Below are 21,060 nucleotides of genomic sequence, written 5' to 3' on the forward strand. Positions count from 1 at the left end.
ACTTTTGACTAGTATTGTATGTGTGAATGATTCTGAACAGATAAGAGCGTCTGCTAAATGACTTAAATGTAATGTAAATGTAAAAGGCAGTCTCGTGGGTACACACACACACAGAGAGAGAGACTTACACTGCACGTTGAGCTGGTAGGGGATCCTGAAGTCTGTGTGCAGGGCAGGATGACGCACCACACAGGTGAGGGCGTGACCCTGGATGTGGCGGGTGGGCTGCCACAGGTAGCGCACCTGGGTGCTGGTCGTGCCGTTTGCCTCGTCCTGCAGCGACACCTCTGATTGGCCAAACAGGTCAGTCTCCCAGGAGACTTCGGCGGGGGGCCGGGCCCGCTCAGCGATGCAGGTGGCCACCACTGTTTCATTGCCCTCGTCGATCAGAGCTACCGAGCCAGCCGACACATACACCCTGGGCTCCACTGAGAGAGAGAGAGAGAGAGAGAGAAGGGGTGAGGAAATGTGGATAGAAAGGGTTGTAGTGTTCAGTCAGTGTTCCAGTATCTTTTAGGGCAGGGGTCCCCAATTACATTCAGCCATGGGCCAATTTTTCCTTGAGCGGTTGGTCGGGGGGCTGGAAAATACTTAGAAATCATTTTTACACTACAAATTGACCACAAAAATCCCTAACAGATACTGTGTAGTATTTGACAAAAACAGAATAATTTCAAACCTGGATTACATTGGGATACGATCACGTTTTAATTTATGCGTGATAATATTTGCAAACTGATTTCCTAAATTAACATCACTTTGAGATGATTTTACAGTCTTACATCCAAAAACGAAAATTCTAAATATACATATATATATATATATATATATTCCGATTTTGTTGTTGTTGTCAGGGGCCAAATAAAATCACCAGCGGGCCGAATATGGCCCGTGGGCCACCTATTGGGGAACCCTGCTCTCGGGAAGCAGAGTTCCCGAGTAGGGTCTGGAAGTGGTTCAGTCATTCACCAAGCTCTTGTTTCCTTCTTTCCGTCACTCTTTCTTTCAACCGCCGCCCCCCCTTTCCATCTCCCTCCTTTCCCCTGTCCTACTACGCAGTAGCAGCTCAGAGACTTCCTGTAACCCTTCAAAAACAGTGTGTGTAAGCCATGGCCTTGCCTGGAATAATACATCTAACTAACCCCGACTAACTCCCCGGGATCCTTTAAAAGAGGGGCGTCTCAATTGCCCACCACATTCCTCTAGCTCCAATTATAGCACCCTGTTCCTGTACACCCCTCCCTCGCTCCCATTCCTTCACCCCTCCTCTCACGCAACTGTACCCATACCGTTCTCATTGCAATGCCCCTTTAACCAACCCTTATTCCAACCCCTCGTCCTCACTACCTTCCATCCTTTCTCTCCACACTTTGTCTTACCACTCTCCCTCTGGCCCAGTGACGTGAGTAGGATCCTCTCCCCCACAATGGCCATGACACACACTTACACTTACAAGAGGTGTGTTGCACAGAGACAGACACTAGCGGTGGGTCATATGGCCAAAAATCCATATTGTAATAAATTGCCTGAATTGATGAGATAATTATTATTTAAAATGATCTTTTAAACTACTACTACTGGTTGTAGCCATCAATTGTCCCATTAACAATCACCCATATTCGCAAACTTATTTAATTTCAAACTTCACATTTCTCTAGTATAGGTTACTTATAATATCAGCAAAATGCCTGCGATAAGTGATCGGTATAGTCAGTGTCAATAATTTCCTGTTTATCGTCCCAGCTCTAATTGGCACAAGCACACCCCAACACAAGCACACCCCAACACAAGCACACCCCAACACAAGCACACCCCAACACAAGCACACACACTCCTACCGAGCACGCTGACAGTGGTGGAGGCCTGTGTGTTGCCCAGGGGGAAGGTGGCCACCTTGCAGGTGTACACTCCAATGTCCTCAAAGCCCACGTCCTCCAGTACGATGGTGGCGTCATGGGAGGAGGGCGAGCGGAAGGACAGGCGGCGCACATAGTTTGGGGGGATCGAGATGCCGAACACGGGATTGTACACCGCCACAGTCACCGAGCCTGTGGGGAGCCGGCGCTCCCAGGAACTCTGGGTAAGACTGAGGTTGGCCCCCACCTCCACGCTACAGCCCAACGTCACATTCTTCCCCAATACAGCACTCACCTTCTGGGGAACCAACACCTGACTGCACCCCACACCTGGAGCACAGAGAGGGAGAGAATGAAAGAGAAAATGATTAGTTTCACCATCAACAATCAGTTCATTCCATTTTTTCCTGAAGAACTACTGTAAGAATCAAAAAGAAAAGAATAACCACATTCCCCTGTGGTTAGTCACGAAGTATAATCAAAAGAGTTGTACTTATCTTGGGCAGTGAAACATAAGCCTGTGTGCAATGTGTATGGCTGTAAATGTAATATGCCCACTGATGACGGCAATAAAGGACTGTGGCAATAGCATACGGACTTCCCCTCAACTATACCCTCCATCTGTCTCTCAGTTGGACATCATTTACCTAATAACATCACATTGGTCACATGCACGTGGTTAGCAGACGTTATTGGTCACATGCACGTGGTTAGCAGACGTTATTGGTCACATGCACGTGGTTAGCAGACGTTATTGGTCACATGCACGTGGTTAGCAGACGTTATTGGTCACATGCACGTGGTTAGCAGACGTTATTGGTCACATGCACGTGGTTAGCAGACGTTATTGGTCACATACACGTGGTTAGCAGATGTTATTCAAATCAAAGTTAATTTGTCACGTGTGCCCAATACAACAGGTGTAGTAGACCTTACAGTGAAATGCTTACTTACAGGCTCTAACCAATAGTGCAACAAATGTATTTGGTGAACAATGGGTAGGTAAAGAAATAAAACAACAGTAAAAAGACAGGCTATATACAGTAGCGAGGCTATAAAAAGTAGTGAGGCTACATACAGACACCGGTTAGTCAGGTTGATTGAGGTAGTATGTACATGTAGATATGGTTAAAGTGGCTATGCATATATGATGAACAAAGAGGGGTTGGCGGGTGGCGGGTGGGACACAATGCAGATAGCCCGGTTAGCCACTGTGCGGGAGCACTGGTTGGTCAGGTAGTATGTACATGAATGTATAGTTAAAGTGACTATGCATATATGATAAACAGAAAGTAGCGGCAGCATAAAAGGAGGGGTTGGGGGGGGGGGACAGGACACAATGCAAATAGTCCGGGTAGCCATTTGATTACCTGTTCAGGAGTCTTATGGCTTAGGAGTAAAAACTGTTGAGAAACCTTTTTGTCCTCGACTTGACACTCCAGTACCGCTTGCCATGCGGTAGTAGAGAGAACAGTCTATGACTGGGGTGGCTGGGGTCTTTGACCATTTTCAGGGCCTTCCTCTGACACCGCCTGGTGTAGAGGTCCTGGATGGCAGGACCTGGGCCGTACGCACTACCCTCTGAAGTGCCTTGCGGTCAGAGGCCGAGCAGTTGCCGTACCAGGCATTGATGCAACCAGTCAGGATGCTCTCGATGTTGCAGCTGTATCACCTTTTGAGGATCTCAGGACCCATGCCAAATCTTTAGTTTCCTGAGGGGGATTAGGCTTTGTCCTGCCCTCTTCACGACTGTCTTGGTGTGTTTGGACTATTCTAGTTTGTTGTTGATGTGGACACCGAGGAACTTGAAGCTCTCAACCTGCTCCACAACAGCCCCGTCGATGAGAATGGGGGCGTGCTCGGTGCTCCTTTTCCTGTAGTCTACAATGATCTCCTTAGTCTTGGTTACGTTGAGGGATAGGTTGTTATTCTGGCACCACCCGGCCAGGTCTCTGACTTCCTCCCTATAGGCTGGCTCGTCGTTGATCAGGCCTACCACTGTTGTGTCGTCGGCAAACTTAATGATGGTGTTGGAGTCGTGCCTGGCCATGCAGTCGTGGGTGAACAGGGAACACAGGAGGGGACTGAGCACGCACCCCTGGGGAGCTCCAGTGTTGAGATGCAGCGTGGCAGATGTGTTGCTGCCTACCCTCACCACCTGGGGGCGGACCGTCAGGAAGTCCAGGATCCAGTTGCAGAGGGAGGTGTTTAGTCCCAGGATCCTTAGCTTAGCAATGAGCTTTGAGGGCACTATGGTGTTGAACACTGAGCTGTAGTCAATGAAGAGCATTCTCACATAAGTGTTCCTTTGTCCAGGTGGGAAAGGGAAGTTCAGCTCGCGGCTGTGCTTCCCTTTGAAGTCTGTAATAGTTTGCAAGCCCTGCCACATAAGAGGAGTGTCGGAGCCGGTGTTGTATGATTCAATCTTAGCCCTGTATTGACGCTTTGCCTGTTTGATGGTTCGTCGCAGGGCATAGCAGGATTTCTTGTAAGCTTCCGGGTTAGAGTCCCACACCTTGAAAGCGGCAGCTCTACCCTTTAGCTCAGTGTGAATGTTGCCTGTAATCCATGGCTTCTGGTTGGGGTATGTACGTACAGTAACTGTGGGGAAGACGTCCTCAATGCACTTATTGATAAAACCAGTGACTGATGTGGTGTACTCCTCAATGCCATTGGAAGAATCCTGGAACATGTTCTAGTCTGTGATAAAACAGTCCTGTAGTTTAGCATTTGCTTCATCTGACCACTTTTTTTATTAGTGACATACACGTGTTTAGCAGATGTTATTGTGGGTGCAGCGAAATGCTTGTGTTTCTGGCTCTGACAGAGCAGCAATATCTAACCATTTCACAACATATGCCCAATACACATAAATCAAGGAATGGGATTAAGAATATATAAATATATGGACGAGCAATGTCAGAGCAGCATAGACTAAGATACAGTAGGATAGAATACAGTATATACATATGAGATGAGTAATGCAAAGTATGTAAACATTATTATTAGTGACTAGTGTTCCATTTATTAAAGTGGCCAGTGATTTCAAGTCTATGTACATTTGAAGTTGGAAGTTTACATACACTTAGGTTGGAGTCATTAAAACTCATTTTTCAACCACTCCACAAATTTCTTGTTAACAAACAATAGTTTTGGCAAGTCTGTTAGGACATCTACTTTGTGCATGACACAAGTAATTTTTCCAGCAATTGTTTACAGACAGATTATTTCACTGGGTCAGAAGTTCAAACACTAAGTTGACTGTGACTTTAAACAGCTTGGAAAATTCCAGAAAATGTCATAGCTCTAGAATCCAAGAACAACAGAAAAGGACCAAGTGAAGTTGCTGGAGGAAACAGTTACAAAAGGATCTATATTCACAGTAAAACGAGTCCTATATCGACATAACCTGACAGTCCGCTCAGCAAGGAAGAAGCCACTGCTCCAAAACCGCCATAAAAAAAAAAATCCAGGCTACGGTTTGCAACTGCACATTGGGACAAAGATCGTACTTTTTGGAGAAATGTCCTCTGGTCTAATGAAACAAAAATAGAACTGTTTGGCCATAATGACCATCGTTATGTTTGGAGGACAAAGGGGGAGGCTTGCAAACCCGAAGAACACCATCCCAACCGTGAAGCACGGGGGTGGCAGCATCATGTTGTGGGGGTGCTTTGCTGCAGGAGGGACTGATACACTTCACAAAATAGATGGCATCATGAGGCAGGAAAATTATGTGGATATATTGACGCAACATCTCAAGACATCAGTTAAAGTTAAAGCTTGGTCGCAAATGGGTCTTCCAAAGGACAATGACCCCAAGCATACTTCCAATTTTGTAGCAAAATGGCTTAAGGACAATAAAGTCAAGGTATTGGAGTGGCCATCACAAAGCCCTGACCTCAATCCTATAGAAGATTTGTGGGCAGAACTGAAAAAGTGCGTGCGAGCAAGGAGGCCTACAAACCTAACTCAGTTACACCAGCTCTGTCAGGAGGAATGGAGAAAAAAATTCATTGTGGGAAGCTTGTGGAAGGCTACCCAAAACGTTTGACCGAAGTTAAACAATTTAAAAAACAATTGAGTGTATGTAAACTTCTGACCCACTGGGAATGTGATGAAAGAAATAAAAGCTGAAATAAATCACTCTACTATTATTCTGACATTTCACATTCTTAAATAAAGTGGTGATCGTAACTGACCTAAGACGGAATTTTTACTGAGTTGTGAAAAACTGAGTTGAAATGTATTTGGCGAAGGTGTATGTAAACTTCCAACTTCAACTGTATATAGCTATTTACAGTTTGATGGATTTGAGATAGAAGCCATTTTTCAGTCTCTCAGGCCCAGCTTTGAAGCACCTGTCTGACCTCGCCTTCTGGAGGATAGCGGTGTGAACAGGCAGTAGCTCAGGTGGTTGTCTTTGATTATATTTTTGGCCTTCCTGTGACATCGGGTAATGTGAATGTCCTGGAGGCCAGGTAGTTAATCCCCAGTGATGCGTTGGGCAGTTCGCACCACCCTCTGGAGAGCCCTATGGTTGGGGGCAGTGCAGTTGCCGTACCAGGCGGTGATACAGCCCGACAGGACGCTCTCAATTGTGCATTTGTAAAAGTTTGTGGGTTTTATGTGCCTAGTCAAATTTCTTCAGCCTCCTGAGGTTGAATAGGCGCTGTTAAGCCTTCTTCACCACACCGTCTGTGTGGGTGGACCATTTCAGTTTGTCAGTGATGTGTACACCGAGGAACTTGAAGCTTTCCACCTTCGCCACTGTGGTCCCGTCGATGTGGATGGGTGGGTGGGGGGGGGGTGCTCCCTCTGCGGTTTCCTGAAGTCCACGATCATCTCCTTTTATTTGTTGACGTTGAGTGAGAGGTTATTTTCCTGGTTACTCACAGAGCCCTCACCTCCTCCCCATAGACGGTCTCGTCATTGCTGGTAATCAAGCATGCTACTGTTGGGTTGTCTGAAATCTTGATGATTGAGTTGGAGGCATGCGAGGCCACGCAGCCATGGGTGAACAGGGAGGACAGGAGGGGCCTAAGCACGCACCCTTGTGGGGCCCCAGTGTTGAGGATCACCGAAGTGGAGGTGTTGTTTCCTACCTTCACCACCTGGGGGCAGCCCGTCAGGAAGTCCAGGACCCAGTTGTACAGGGCAGACCCAGGGCCTCGAGCTTAATGATGAGCTTGGACGTTACCATGTTGTTGAATGCTGAGCTAGTGTCAATGAACAGCATTTTTACATAGGTATTCCTCTTGTCCAGATGGGATAGGGCAGTGTGATTGCATCGTCTGTGGATCTATTGGGGCGGTAAGCAAATTGATGGGTCTAGGGTAACAGGTAAGGTAGATCCTTGACGAGTCTCTCAAAGCACTTCATGATGACAGAAGTGTGTGCAAAGGAGCGATAATTTAGTTCCGTTACCTTTGCCTTCTTGGGTACAGGAAAAATGGTGGCCAACTTGAAGCATGTGGTGACAGCAGATTGGGATAAGGAGATATTGAATATGTCTGTAAACACACCAGCCAGTTGATCTGTGCATGCTGAGGATGCGGCTAGGGATGCAGTCTGGGTCGGCAGCCTTGCGAGGGTTAACACTTAAATGTCAGGCACGTCGGCCACGGAGAAGTAAAGCCCACAGTCCTTGGTAGCGTTATCCTCAAAGCAGCCGTAGAAGCTAGATGCTTGTCCAGAAGCAAGACGTCGGTGTCTGCAACGTGGCTTGTTTTCCTTTTGTAGTCTGTGATTGCCTGCAGACCCTGTCACAAACGTCTCATATCTGAGCCGTTGAATTGCGACTCCACTTTGTCTCTATACTGGCATTTTGCCGGTTTGATTTCCTTGGTGAGGGAATAGCTACACTTTGTATTCTGCCATATTCCCAGTCACCTTGACATGGTTAAATGTGGTGGTTCACGCTTTCAGTTTTGCGTGAATGCTGCCATCTATCCACGGTTTCTGGTTAGAATAGATTTTAATAGTCATAGTGGGTACAACATTTCCTATACACTTCCTGATAATCTCAGATTCCGATTGGTCAGACCAGCATTGCATAGTCCTTAGCACAGGTATTTCCTGTTTGAGTTTCTGCCTAAAGGTAGGGAGCAGCAAAATGGAGTCGTGGTCAGATTTTCCAAAAGGAGGGTGGGGGAGGGCCTTGTAGGCATCCCGGAAGTTGGAGTAGCAGTGGTCGAGTGTTTAAGCAGCGCGAGTACTACAGTCAAGGTGATGATAGAACTTCTGCAGCCTTTTTTATCAAATTTGATTTGTTAAAATACCTAGCTCCAATAAATACGGACTCGGGATATGTAGTTTCTAGTTTGCATAATGTCCAGTGAAATTCTTTGAGGGCCATGGTGGTATCGGCTTGAATGGGGTGGATATACACGGCTGTGACTATAACCGAAGATAATTCTCTTGGGAGATAATACGGTCGGCATTTGATGAGGTATTCTAGGTTGGGTGAAAAGGACTTGAGTTCCTGTACGTTATCACAATCACACCATGAGTCGTTAATCATGAAACATACACCCTCCGCACTTCCTAAGTCAGACAGGAAGACCACTGAGTACCTCTCCTCCGCCGGCATGGTTTTGAGTTGGCCTCTGGAATCAGTTAAATTGCCCTGGGGGGTGTGAACAAAGGATTCTGGAAAGTCATATTCCTGGTTGTAATACTGGTAGTGCTTGTGAGTTACCGCCGCTCTGATATCTCGGCTGTATGTAATAACACCCCAAAAATTCTGGGCTAATAATGTAAGAAATAATACATTTTAAAAAACACTGCAGAGTTTCCTAAGAGCTAGAAGCACTGCAGCCATCTCTATTGGTGCTATTTTCACACATAAAAACACATGCAGAGCCTATGTATGTGTAGAAGTATGCCAATAGGTAAGGAGGACAATCCAAATCTAAACCAATCCAAATCTAACATGCAGGGTCCAAAAATGTATTAAAATGTTACAAATCGCCAATTGATGCGTCCACTCCATGCAATATCAGTAGCCTAGTCAAACTGTACGCTGTGCCCAGCTTCGCACACGCTAACTAACGCAAGGTAGGCAGCATGTACCTGATCTTGTACATCGGCGTGGCACATTCAGCATTCAAATGCTAAAATGGCATGCGTGATATCAAGCTTTATTAGTTGAGTGACCACCTACGTAATTTGCTAGGTAGGTTATTGTTATCTATGCAAAGTTGAAAATGGTGTTTTACCAGAATGAAAGTAAGCTACTGGACACACCTAATCTAGCTATAGGCCATCTGCTGAACGGGGCTTAGATTGTCCAGGTTCACCATCAGCAATAGTTTTGTAGTTTTTGCTTTAAACAATCAGTGTATATGGTCAATTTTAGATATTAAATTATTAATTTAATTCATTTTACCCTGTATACCGCGGAATCACGTTTCAGAGGAAATCCAAAGTTATACTATATATTCATTGGCTGTCACAGCTAATTTGTAAATGATAAATATTGATGCATTACTAGCTCAAACACTTAATATGCCAGCTCAGAGAGAGCCAGCTCAGAGAGAGCCAGCTCAGAGAGAGCCAGCTCAGAGAGAGCCATCAGAAGATGATTTTAATTTAGAATGGAAAATGAATGTGTTCATGCAACCGAATCGTTTCCCACTAAATCGTTCCGGTATCGTATCCAGCCCCTGTATATAGATACGTATCGAATCGTCTTGAAAGGGAAAGATGCACATCCCTACTAGCTAGCATATAGCCTAATCATGGATGCTATTTTCTAATTTATTAGGATCCCCATTAGCTGTTGCGAAAGCAGGTGCTACTCTTCCCGGGGTCCACACAAAACATGACATAATACAGAACATTAATAAACAAGAACAGGAATACAATGAAAAATAAAAAAATGTTTTTAAGGCACACGTAGCCTACATATCAATACACACTATCTAGGTCAAATAGGGGAGCGGCGTTGTGCCATGAGGTGCCGCTTTATCTGGTTTTTTAAAAACTGGTTTGCTGCTCATTTAAAAAACTCAAGTACCGATCGTTACGTGTTATGTGTGTATATATAATATATAGATATGTGTGTGTGTGTATACACTGCTCAAAAAAATAAAGGGAACACATAAACAACACAATGTAACTCCAAGTCAATCAACTTCTGTGAAATCAAACTGTCCACTTAGGAAGCAACACTGATTGACAATAAATTTCACATACTGTTGTGCAAATGGAATAGACAACAGGTGGATATTATAGGCAATTAGCAAGACACCCCCAATAAAGGAGTGGTTCTGCAGGTGATAACCACAGACCACTTCTCAGTTCCTATGCTTCCTGGCTGATGTTTTGGTCACTTTTGAATGCTGACGGTGCTTTCACTCTAGTGGTAGCATGAGACGGAGTCTACAACCCACACAAGTGGCTCAGGTAGTGCAGCTCATCCAGGATGGCACATCAATGCGAGCTCTGGCAAGAAGGTTTGCTGTGTCTGTCAGCGTAGTGTCCAGAGCATGGAGGCGCTACCAGGAGACAGGCCAGTACATCAGGAGACGTGGAGGAGGCCGTAGGAGGGCAACAACCCAGCAGCAGGACCGCTAACTCCGCCTTTGTGCAAGGAGGAGCAGGAGGAGCACTGCCAGAGCCCTGCAAAATGACCTCCAGCAGGCCACAAATGTGCATGTGTCTGCTCAAACGGTCAGAAACAGACTCCATGAGGGTGGTATGAGGGCCCGATGTCCACAGGTGGGGGTTGTGCTTACAGCCCAACACCGTGCAGGACGTTTGGCAAATTCGCCACTGGCGCCCTGTGCTCTTCACAGATGAAAGCAGGTTCACACTGAGCACATGTGACAGTCCCTCTGTGGAGAACGTTCTGCTGCCTGCAACAACCTCCAGCATGACCGGTTTGGCGGTGGGTCAGTCATGGTGTGGGGTGGCATTTCTTTGGGGGGCCGCACAGCCCTCCATGTGCTCGCCAGAGGTAGCCTAACTGCCATTAGGTACCGAGATGAGATCCTCAGACCCCTTGTGAGACCATATGCTGGTGCGGTTGGCCCTGGGTTCCTCCTAATGCAAGACAATGCTAGACCTCATGTGGCTGGAGTGTGTCTGCAGTTCCTGATGGCATTGATGCTATGGACTGGCCCGCCTGTTCCCCAGACCTGAATCCAATTGAGCACATCTGGGACATCATGTCTCGCTCCATCCACCAACGCCACGTGGCACCACAGACTGTCCAGGAGTTGGCGGATGCTTTAGTCCAGGTCTGGGAGGAGATCCCTCAGGAGACCATCCGCCACCTCATCAGGAGCATGCCCAGGCATTGTAGGAAGGTCATACAGGCACGTGGAGGCCACACACACTACTGAGCCTCATTTTGACTTGTTTTAAGGACATTACATCAAAGTTGGATCAGCCTGTAGTGTGGTTTTCCACTTTCATTTTGAGTGTGACTCCAAATCCAGACCTCCATGGGTTGATAAATTTGATTTCCATTGATAATTTGTGTGTGATTTTGTTGTCAGCACATTCAACTATGTAAAGAAAAAAGTATTTAATAAGAATATTTCATTCATTCAGATCTAGGATGTGTTATTTTAGTGTTCCCTTTATTTTTTTGAGCGATATATATATATATATATATATATATATATATATACACACACACACACTACGTGTTCATGGATGACCTCAACTATACTGAACAAAAATAAACGCAACATAAAAACAAAACAAAAGAATTTGTCCCATGTTTCAAGAGCTGAAATAAATGTTCCCAGAAATTGTCCATACGCACAAAAAGCTAATTTCTCAAATTTGGCACACAAATTTGTCTACATCCCTGTCAGTGAGCATTTCTACTTTGCCAAGATAATCCATCCACCTGACAGGTGTGGAATATCAAGAAGCTGATTAAACAGCATGATCATTACACGGGTACCTCTTGTGCTGGGGACTCTAAAATGTGCAGTTGTGTCACACAACACAATGCCACAGATATCTCAAGTTGAGGGAGTGTGCAATTGTCAGGATGACTGCAGGAATGTCCACCAGAGCTGTTGCCAGAGATCTGAATGTTGATTTCTCTACCATAAGCCATTTAGAGAATTTGGCAGTATGTCCAACTGGCCTCAACTGCAAACCATGTGTAACCACACCAGCCCAGGACCTCCACATCCAGACTCTTAACCTGCAGGATAGTCTGAGACCAGCCACCAGGACAGCTGATGAAACTGATGAGTATTTCTGTTTGTAATAAAGCCCTTCTGTGGGGAAAAACTCCTTCTGATTGGCTGGGCCTGGCTCCCCAGTGGGTAGGCCTATGCCCTCCCAGGCCCACCCATGGATGCACCCCTGCCAAGTCATGTGAAATCTATAGATTAGGGCCTAATTCATTTATTTACATTGACTGATTTCCTTATATGAACTTTAACTCTTTGTACTAAATTGTTGCATGTTGCGTTTATATTTTTTCATGTGTGTGTCATCTGAAGATGATCATAGTCTTTCAATAAACATGAATCGTGTCTGGAAATAGTGTGTGTGTGTGGTCGGGAGAGACCGAGACAGTTAAAAAAAATATATATATATATATTTAGTTGAAAGAGCATTGACGTCAGCTCCCGCTTAGACATTCCAAACAAAACACAAGCTTAGCCAGTGCCATCAAACTAAGCATTCACAGACATCTGTGTTGACCTGATCATGAATCCACAGCAACCGGCATTTGGTTTTCCATCATAATAATACACAGGCCAGTGTTTGCGTGTGTTCCCGAAGATCAGTCCATTCTGGTGCAATAGCTGCCTGCCCTACTTCTGACCTGAATCCAGGAATTAAAAGCATCCCTTTGTGAAAATGCTCGCTCTGTCCCGGTGTCCAATCAGAACTTCCCCCTAAAGCCATGTCATCCCCTCCAGTCATTTACATGTCCTGTCCACACACACAGCATTAAGATCAGCAATGGTCCACAGACACAGACAAAGGGAGAGGCAACAGGAGAATGCAGAGGGAGAGGCAACAGGAGAATGCAGAGGGAGAGGCAACAGGAGAATGCAGAGGGAGAGGCAACAGGAGAATACAGAGGGAGAGGCAACAGGAGAATGCAGAGGGAGAGGCAACAGGAGAATGCAGAGGGAGAGGCAACAGGAGAATGCAGAGGGAGAGGCAACAGGAGAATGCAGAGGGAGAGGCAACAGGAGAATGCAGAGAGGCAACAGGAGAAGGCAGAGGGAGAGGAGAATGCAGAGGGAGAGGCAACATGAGAATACAGAGGGAGAGGCAACAGGAGAATGCAGAGGGAGAGGCAACAGGAGAATGCAGAGGGAGAGGCAACAGGAGAATGCAGAGGGAGAGGCAACAGGAGAATGCAGAGGGAGAGGCAACAGGAGAATGCAGAGGGAGAGGCAACAGGAGAATGCAGAGGGAGAGGCAACAGGAGAATACAGAGGGAGATGAAACAGGAGAATACAGAGGGAGATGAAACAGGAGAATGCAGAGGGAGAGGCAACAGGAGAATGCAGAGGGAGAGGCAACAGGAGAATGCAGAGGGAGAGGCAACAGGAGAATGCAGAGGGAGAGGCAACAGGAGAATGCAGAGGGAGAGGCAACAGGAGAATGCAGAGGGGGAGAGGCAACAGGTGAATGCAGAGGGAGAGGCAACAGGAGAATGCAGAGGGAGAGGCAACAGAGGGAGAGGCAACAGGAGGTGAATGCAGAGAATGCAGGAGAGGCAACAGGTGAATACAGAGGGAGAGGCAACAGGAGAATGCAGAGGGGAGAGGCAACAGGAGAATGCAGAGGGAGAGGCAACAGGTGAATGCAGAGGGAGAGGCAACAGGAGAATGCAGAGGGAGAGGCAACAGGAGAATGCAGAGGGAGAGGCAACAGGAGAATGCAGAGGGAGAGGCAACAGGAGAATACAGAGGGAGAGGCAACAGGAGAATACAGAGGGAGAGGCAACAGGAGAATACAGAGGGAGAGGCAACAGGAGAATGCAGAGGGAGAGGCAACAGGAGAATGCAGAGGGAGAGGCAACAGGAGAATGCAGAGGGAGAGGCAACAGGAGAATACAGAGGGAGAGGCAACAGGAGAATACAGAGGAGAGGCAACAGGAGGCAGGGAGAGGCAACAGGAGAATACAGAGGGAGAGGCAACAGGCGAATGCAGAGGGAGAGGCAACAGGCGAATGCAGAGGGAGAGGCATACAGAGGGAGAGGCAACAGGAGAATACAGAGGGAGAGGCAACAGGCGAATACAGAGGGGAGGCAGGCAGGGACAGGCAGGCGAATACAGAGGGAGAGGCAACAGGCGAATACAGAGGGAGAGGCAACAGGCGAATACAGAGGGAGAGGCAACAGGCGAATACAGAGGGAGAGGCAACAGGCGAATACAGAGGGAGAGGCAACAGGCGAATACAGAGGGAGAGGCAACAGGCGAATACAGAGGGAGATGAAACAGGAGAATACAGAGGGAGTGGCAACAGGAGAATACAGAGGGAGAGGCAACAGGAGAATACAGAGGGAGAGGCAACAGGAGAATACAGAGGGAGAGGCAACAGGAGAATACAGAGGGAGAGGCAACAGGAGAATACAGAGGGAGAGGCAACAGGAGAATACAGAGGGAGAGGCAACAGGCAGAAGGCAACAGAGGGAGAGGCAACAGGAGAATACAGAGGGAGAGGCAACAGGAGAATACAGAGGGAGAGGCAACAGGAGAATACAGAGGGAGAGGCAACAGGAGAATACAGAGGGAGAGGCAACAGGAGAATACAGAGGGAGAGGCAACAGGAGAATACAGAGGGAGATGAAACAGGAGAATACAGAGGGAGAGGAAACAGGAGAATACAGAGGGAGATGAAACAGGAGAATACAGAGGGAGATGAAACAGGAGAATACAGAGGGAGAGGCAACAAATGTATCACTAAGAGATTCTGGCGAAGAGGAAAAACAAGTGTAAGGAATGAGTCCCAGATAGAATACATGCGAAACATCATAATACCATCATGCTGCAAGCCGCCAGCCCCCTCAACGAAATCACTAATTGCAACAAGCTGCCAGTGGGAAGACGTCATTGTATAGCATTGCTTGGCAACTGACTCCAAACATTCCGCCTGTTTTTGTCGTGCCAACAACAATCCCAGCCCAATCTCCCAACCCCCCCGCCAACGGAAAACAGACGGTTTTTCCTGAGTGTCCCCCTAACACCAACCTTTGAACCTGGGGCGACCTGAGCACAGAGATGAGAGGGGGAGGAGAGGAAAATCAACAGGAGGATGGCCATTCATTAAAGGACAGGATTTAATCAAAGAACACAACAATTCTCTGAACATCCAAGGCCATGTCGTGCCCTGGAGATTAACGGTTGAGTTATGTGGCATTTTATAGGGGTGGGATAAGACCGAGAGGATGGGAAACGGTCAGAAACTCTTTGTAATCCCTCCCTGAATTCTCAGATATTTTACTAGCTTGCAGCGCAACGACTAGAGGTCTGAATTTTCCAAATTACTGCACGGTCCCGCATTGCCCACAGTTGACTTTGCAAGGCTCTTAGGTGGACAACGAGGAAACACAGTATTGTCAAAGATCACTGGCAGCTGTGTCACTTCCTGGTGGCTCATTTAGTTCGATCGTTACACACAGTGACTGTATTCTCAGACAGGAAATCCACAATAGAACAATTTACACTGCAACCCAGCAGAGGTCGAGCTTCATCCACAGAGGAGGACCTACAGGACGTGGGTTCTGATGAGGGGAACTGTATAACAGAACCATCCTGTTGTCCAGGAGAGGAGTGGCTGTATCGGTGCTCACTACTGAAACTGGAACTTTAAGATGGAGATTTTTATAATGGGAGTCAGGTGGTTTAAATTGCAATAGATTGTTATATATCCTATTAATAACCAGACCACTAGAGATCTGCTCAATCAGAGCTTTCATCTTCTCTGTTGTTATTTTTAGGCTCCCCTCAAAAGCAGAGAGCCTCTTTCACCGTGATCTTCAATGTAATCACCTAACCGTCAGGAGAAAGAGGAAAGGCCAACAAATGCTTTCCTCCTCAACGCTCCTGTGATGACATGATCTTCCTTAATAAAACGGGTGTGAAAACTACACTTTCAGAGAAACAAACAAAATGTCATTTTCTATTGTATCAAAATGAATCAGCCATGAAGAGAAGCACACACACATACTCATCACAGAGAAGAAGCACGACTGTAGCCTCTGTCACACGCACACACAGTCCTGGCAGCAAGGACAGGTCGTTCCCAGAGGAGACTCAAGTGATCATTCTCCCTCCGTCAGCACTACCTTCACATGCACCACTCACGTGGCAGCAGGTGTGTGTGTGTGTGTGTTACTATACCTCTGTGTGCTAGTGATAGGAAGGAACTATTGTTTGTGTTAGTGGCTTTGATAGTGTATTTGGGTATACGTGTCATGAACACATATTAAATGACATCAACTCATTGGGAGGTGTTCCTCTAGGTCGTGACGTGTGTTAGAGTTACTACAACAATGCCTGGGCGAAATCCGACTCAGTCATCACTGGAGGTCTCAGAGAACTAGAGCCAGGCGTCTAATCAGGATTGTACAATATTTGCTCATTTGTATTTAAAAAAATTATTATTCAAGCTCTGTCAAGTCGGTTGTTGATTATTGCTTGACAGCCATTTTCACGTTTTGCCATTGATTTTCAAGTCGATTTAAGTCAAAACTAAGTAGGCCACTTGGGAACATTCAATGTCGTCTTGGTAAGCAACTCCAGTGTATATTTGGCCTTGTGTTTTAGGTTATTGTCCTGCTGAAACGTGAATTTGTCTCACAGTGGCTGTTAGAAAGCAGACCAGGTTTTCCTCTAGGACTTTGCCTGTACTTAGGTATATTCTGTTAATTTTTATCCTAAAAAACTCCTTAGTCCTTGCCGATGACAAGCATACCCATAACATAATGCAACCACCACCATGCTTGAAAATATGAAGAGTGGCACTCTGTGATCTGTTGGATTTGGCCCAAACATAACGCTTTGTATACAGGACAGTTAATTTCTTTCATAAATCATGTTAAACACTAGCATTGCACACACAAGTGAGTCCATGCAACTTATTATGTAACTTGTTAGACAGTTTTTTAAATAATAATACATTTCCACGGGGCCATGGAAATTGACGAGGGTCAAGCACATTTCTACTCCTGAACTTATTTAGGCTTTCCATAACACAGAGGTTGAATACTTATTGACTCAAGACATTTCAGCATTTCATTTTCAATTCAGGCTGTAACACAAAATGTGGGAAAAGTCAAGGGGTGTGAATACTTTCTGAAGGCACTGAGAGAATACTGTAATATCCAAGTGTATTGATGGACATACTAAGGACAGATCCATTAGTACCAACATAAAATGGCTGTTATTAAGTTTGATCATTTAACTCAACTCCCTCCCTATGGTGGGGAAATTGGGAGAGTGAGCAGGGTGACTCTCTGTGTGGTGGATGATGCACGTGGTGACATGGTTGGAGAGCCACTTCAGCGAGCACAGACAGCAGGTGTTCTAGTCAGAGAGAACAGACTAGGGCTTAAACACGGACTTCATCTGTCAAACACTGAACACACACAGTTACATGCGCGCTGAACACAGGGACAGAAGGTTTAGTCATTACGTGTGTGTGTTTGCTTTTACACACAAGGTCACAGGTTAGATCATTACTTTGTGCACAGTAGCAGCTCTAGAGGCATCAGGTTTCCACCCCCCCCCATTCTCTGACACACACACACCTGAATTCTGAGCATTGGAATGCACAGGAGACTTGACATAAGTCCTCGCCAAAATAAAAAAACATATGCCCCAGCTCCAGAGATCCTGAACTCTCCAGAGGTGGTTAACTCTGTCTGGAGGAGGGGAAGGACTCATCCCACCACAGGCCTCCTGTACCAGACAGGGGAGTACATCTCTGCTGGGTGATGGAGGAACCAGACCTCCTGTACCAGACAGGGGAGTACATCTCTGCTGGGTGATGGAGGAACCAGGCCTCCTGTACCAGACAGGGGAGTACATCTCTGCTGGGTGATGGAGGAACCAGGCCTCCTGTACCAGACATGGGAGTACATCTCTGCTGGGTGATGGAGGAACCAGGCCTGCTAGGGTAATGCCATGGCCATGATAAGGCAGGGCTCATACTGTGGAAGCTAGTGCTTTGCTAATGGTGTCATAATGCCTTACTAATGCTGTAATAATGTTGTGGTAACACTGGCAAAACCATTCCAGAATGTTTATATAAAGGTTGGTCAATACGGGGGGAGAGCGGCTTGGGGGGAGTGACTCATGGAGTTCGATCATCTTAATAAACTACAGACAGAAGAGCGGCCTTCCTTTACAAAGAGTAGGTCTCTCTCAATTCCATCCATCCTTCACATAAGCATACAGCCATGGCATTCACAGACCCTTATTCTGAGATGAATGAAAGAAATGTGGTGAAACCTAAATGGACCGTCACATTGAAGAGCACCACTCTCTCCCATATCATTCAGCGGCATGACAGCGAAAACAAGGGTCCTCAACCAAGGAGGAAAGGTCCATGTGGATAGAGAATCAGAAGGATAGCTACAGACAGGCACCACCAGTGGCTTGGATCCTATGACTGTGGGTTGAAGCACTAGGACAGCCAGGGGAGCAGTCATGGATAGTGTACAGGCCCATGCTAATGAGGTAGGGAACACATCCTGTGTGTGTGAAACGGTGAACAACTCACACAGTCACCTCACTGAGGGAATGCCAGGAACGCACCAAGCCAACACGGCCTGCATGCCTAAAAACATATTCGACAATGGACTCCAAGGACACAAAACTGCCTAGCATATCTGGCCAGCCAGACTGTGGAGGGAAAATCCCCTTCAAAAGACCATTCCCAATTCCCATAAATTCTCTCTGACAGACACAAACACTGAACTTATGTGAACAAATCTGGTGCAAATGAGTCAGATAAGAGACATATGATTGCTTAGTAATATGAGTTTAAAGAGTGAGAAAGCAGAGGGAAGCTGAGGCACTGCCTATCCATAGAGGAAGAAAACAGAGCACCTCGTAGATTGAGTCATCATCAATCTCAGGCAAAGGGGTCCACACTAAATGTAGGCTTTTTCACATATTTCTGCATCTCATTCTTGCATCAAAGAGCAGCAGAGGGTGTATAATGCCCAGGCGTTGTGTGTGTGTGTGTGTGTAGGCACTCAAACTCACACAAACAGACCACACATTACTCAATGACTCTCACCTATTTCAGACACTTTGTTTGCATGTCAGCCAAAGCTGCTCTACATGTTCATTAATCGACTAGTAGTAGAACTACAGAGATGTGGCTGCTAGCTGCTGTACACAGATTGCCCTTCTGAGAAATGTTCTTTTTCAGAGCAATTACAGAGATCAAAAAATAAATAAAACATCTGAATTTGTCTGCCTGTGTAAATGCAGCCTATGAGCCTCGGGCCTTGAGACTGGTTGATTGGTGGATTTGGGGATGAATGAGATGGTTTGATTGGCTGTGGTTTGAGCTAGTTTAAATAGAGGTTGCCTGTCGCCAGGAGTGCCACAGTAATTATGTGTGTGTATGTGTGTGTGTTTGAGAAAGAAAGACCAGAAGAGGGAGAGAGAGTGAATCCTATCCCAAAGCGAAATGTAGTTATGAGGGATGTGGCACAACACCAGGCAGCATTCTGTGGATCACAGAGGTTTCTCCTTCCACAACCCTCCCGCTCTCTGACTCCTTTACTTTACAGAAAACCCCAACTAAAACAAGCTTTGTTGGCAATGCCACAAAGTACCAAGACAAGAGCGATTAGGAAAATAACTTGACATAGTAATAATAGCCTTAACGGTGGCTGCTGCGTATCTCGGTTCTGTGAAAACTAGGCTAGTTTTGAACTGTGGTTACTCCTGAGACATACTACCCACTAAGACATGTTTACATGCTACGTTTCAGTTAAGTCTCTGAAGAAAGTGATTGTTTGCAGAGTTGTTATAAAGTATTGTTTCCTATGGTTGTTGTGAGTCGTATTTACAGCCTTCCTCCTCTGGTAACCAATAGGCCTTGTGTTTAACTGTGTAACTCATAGAACCAACCACATGATCTGCAATAAGCCCTCAACGTAGGCTAAGGTGCTCACACTCAATCACAAGGCCTGGAATGCCCTTACTCAGCCACCTCAAAGTAGAGGTTTCAAATCATCAAGAAGATTACAGTATGGTCGGGAAAATAGCATACACCAGGTTTTTAAAAAGGACCAAAGAGTTTGGTTTGCTTAGTGTTTTCATTTTTGTCAGGAAATATATCGCAATAATGGTATCGTCCCAGCCCTAAAAGACAAGACTAACTCTACTGAACAAAAATATAAAACGCAACAATTTCAATGATTTTACAGAGTTACTGTCCCCACCCACTTGGGAGCCAGGCCCACCCACTTGGGAGCCAGGCCCAGCCAATCAAAATTTGTTTTCCCCCATAAAAGGCCTTTATTACAGACAGCAACACTACTCAATTTCATCAGCTATCCAGGTGGCTGGTCTCAGACGATCCTCCAGGTGAAGAAGCCAGATGTGGAGGTCCTGGGCTGGCATGGTTACACAAGGTCTGCAGTTGTGAGGCCAGTTGGATGTGAGGCCAGTTGGATGTGAGGCCAGTTGGATGTGAGGCCAGTTGGATGTGAGGCCAGTTGGATGTGAGGCCAGTTGGATGTGAGGCCAGTTGGATGTGAGGTCAAATTTTCTAAAACGACGTTGGATGCAGTTTATGGTAGAGAAATTACCATTCAAATCTCAGGCAACAAACTCTGGTGGACATTCCTGCAGTCAAATCGAAATCAAATCCAATTTATTTGTCACATACACATGGTTAGCAGGTGTTAATTCGAGGGTAGCGAAATGCTTGTGCTTCTAGTTCCAACCATGCAGTAATATCTAACGGTCCCCGCTTGATGCACCTGTACTGACCTCTAATCTTCTGGATTATAGCGGGGTGAACAGGCAGTGGCTCGGGTGGTTGTTGTCCTTGATGATCTTTTTGGCCTTCCTGTGACATGAGGTGCTGTAGGTGTCCTGGAGGGCAGGTAGTTTGCCCCCGGTGATGCGTTGTGCAGACCTCACTACCCTCTGGAGAGCCTTACGGTTGTGGGCGGAGCAGCTGCCGTACCAGGCGGTGATAGAGCCTGACAGGATGCTCTCGATTGTGCATCTG

At 46.3% G+C, this 21,060-nt stretch overlaps 1 protein-coding gene across 2 annotated transcripts in view; it reads right to left on the minus strand.

The window, feature by feature from the left end:
- LOC115135776 (nectin-3-like protein) overlaps positions 1-21,060 on the minus strand; it is an 82,219-nt gene that overhangs the window by 24,208 nt on the left and 36,951 nt on the right. For both annotated transcript variants that reach the window (XM_029670851.2, XM_029670850.2), the window contains exons 2-3: positions 1,839-2,186; positions 129-428 (exon numbers count right to left, since the gene is read on the minus strand). In XM_029670851.2, the coding sequence (XP_029526711.1) occupies positions 129-428; positions 1,839-2,186 (648 nt within the window). The remainder of the gene's footprint in view (positions 1-128; positions 429-1,838; positions 2,187-21,060) is intronic.

The sequence above is a fragment of the Oncorhynchus nerka genome, linkage group LG10 (genome assembly GCF_034236695.1).
Source record: "Oncorhynchus nerka isolate Pitt River linkage group LG10, Oner_Uvic_2.0, whole genome shotgun sequence".
Lineage (NCBI taxonomy): Eukaryota > Metazoa > Chordata > Actinopteri > Salmoniformes > Salmonidae > Oncorhynchus > Oncorhynchus nerka.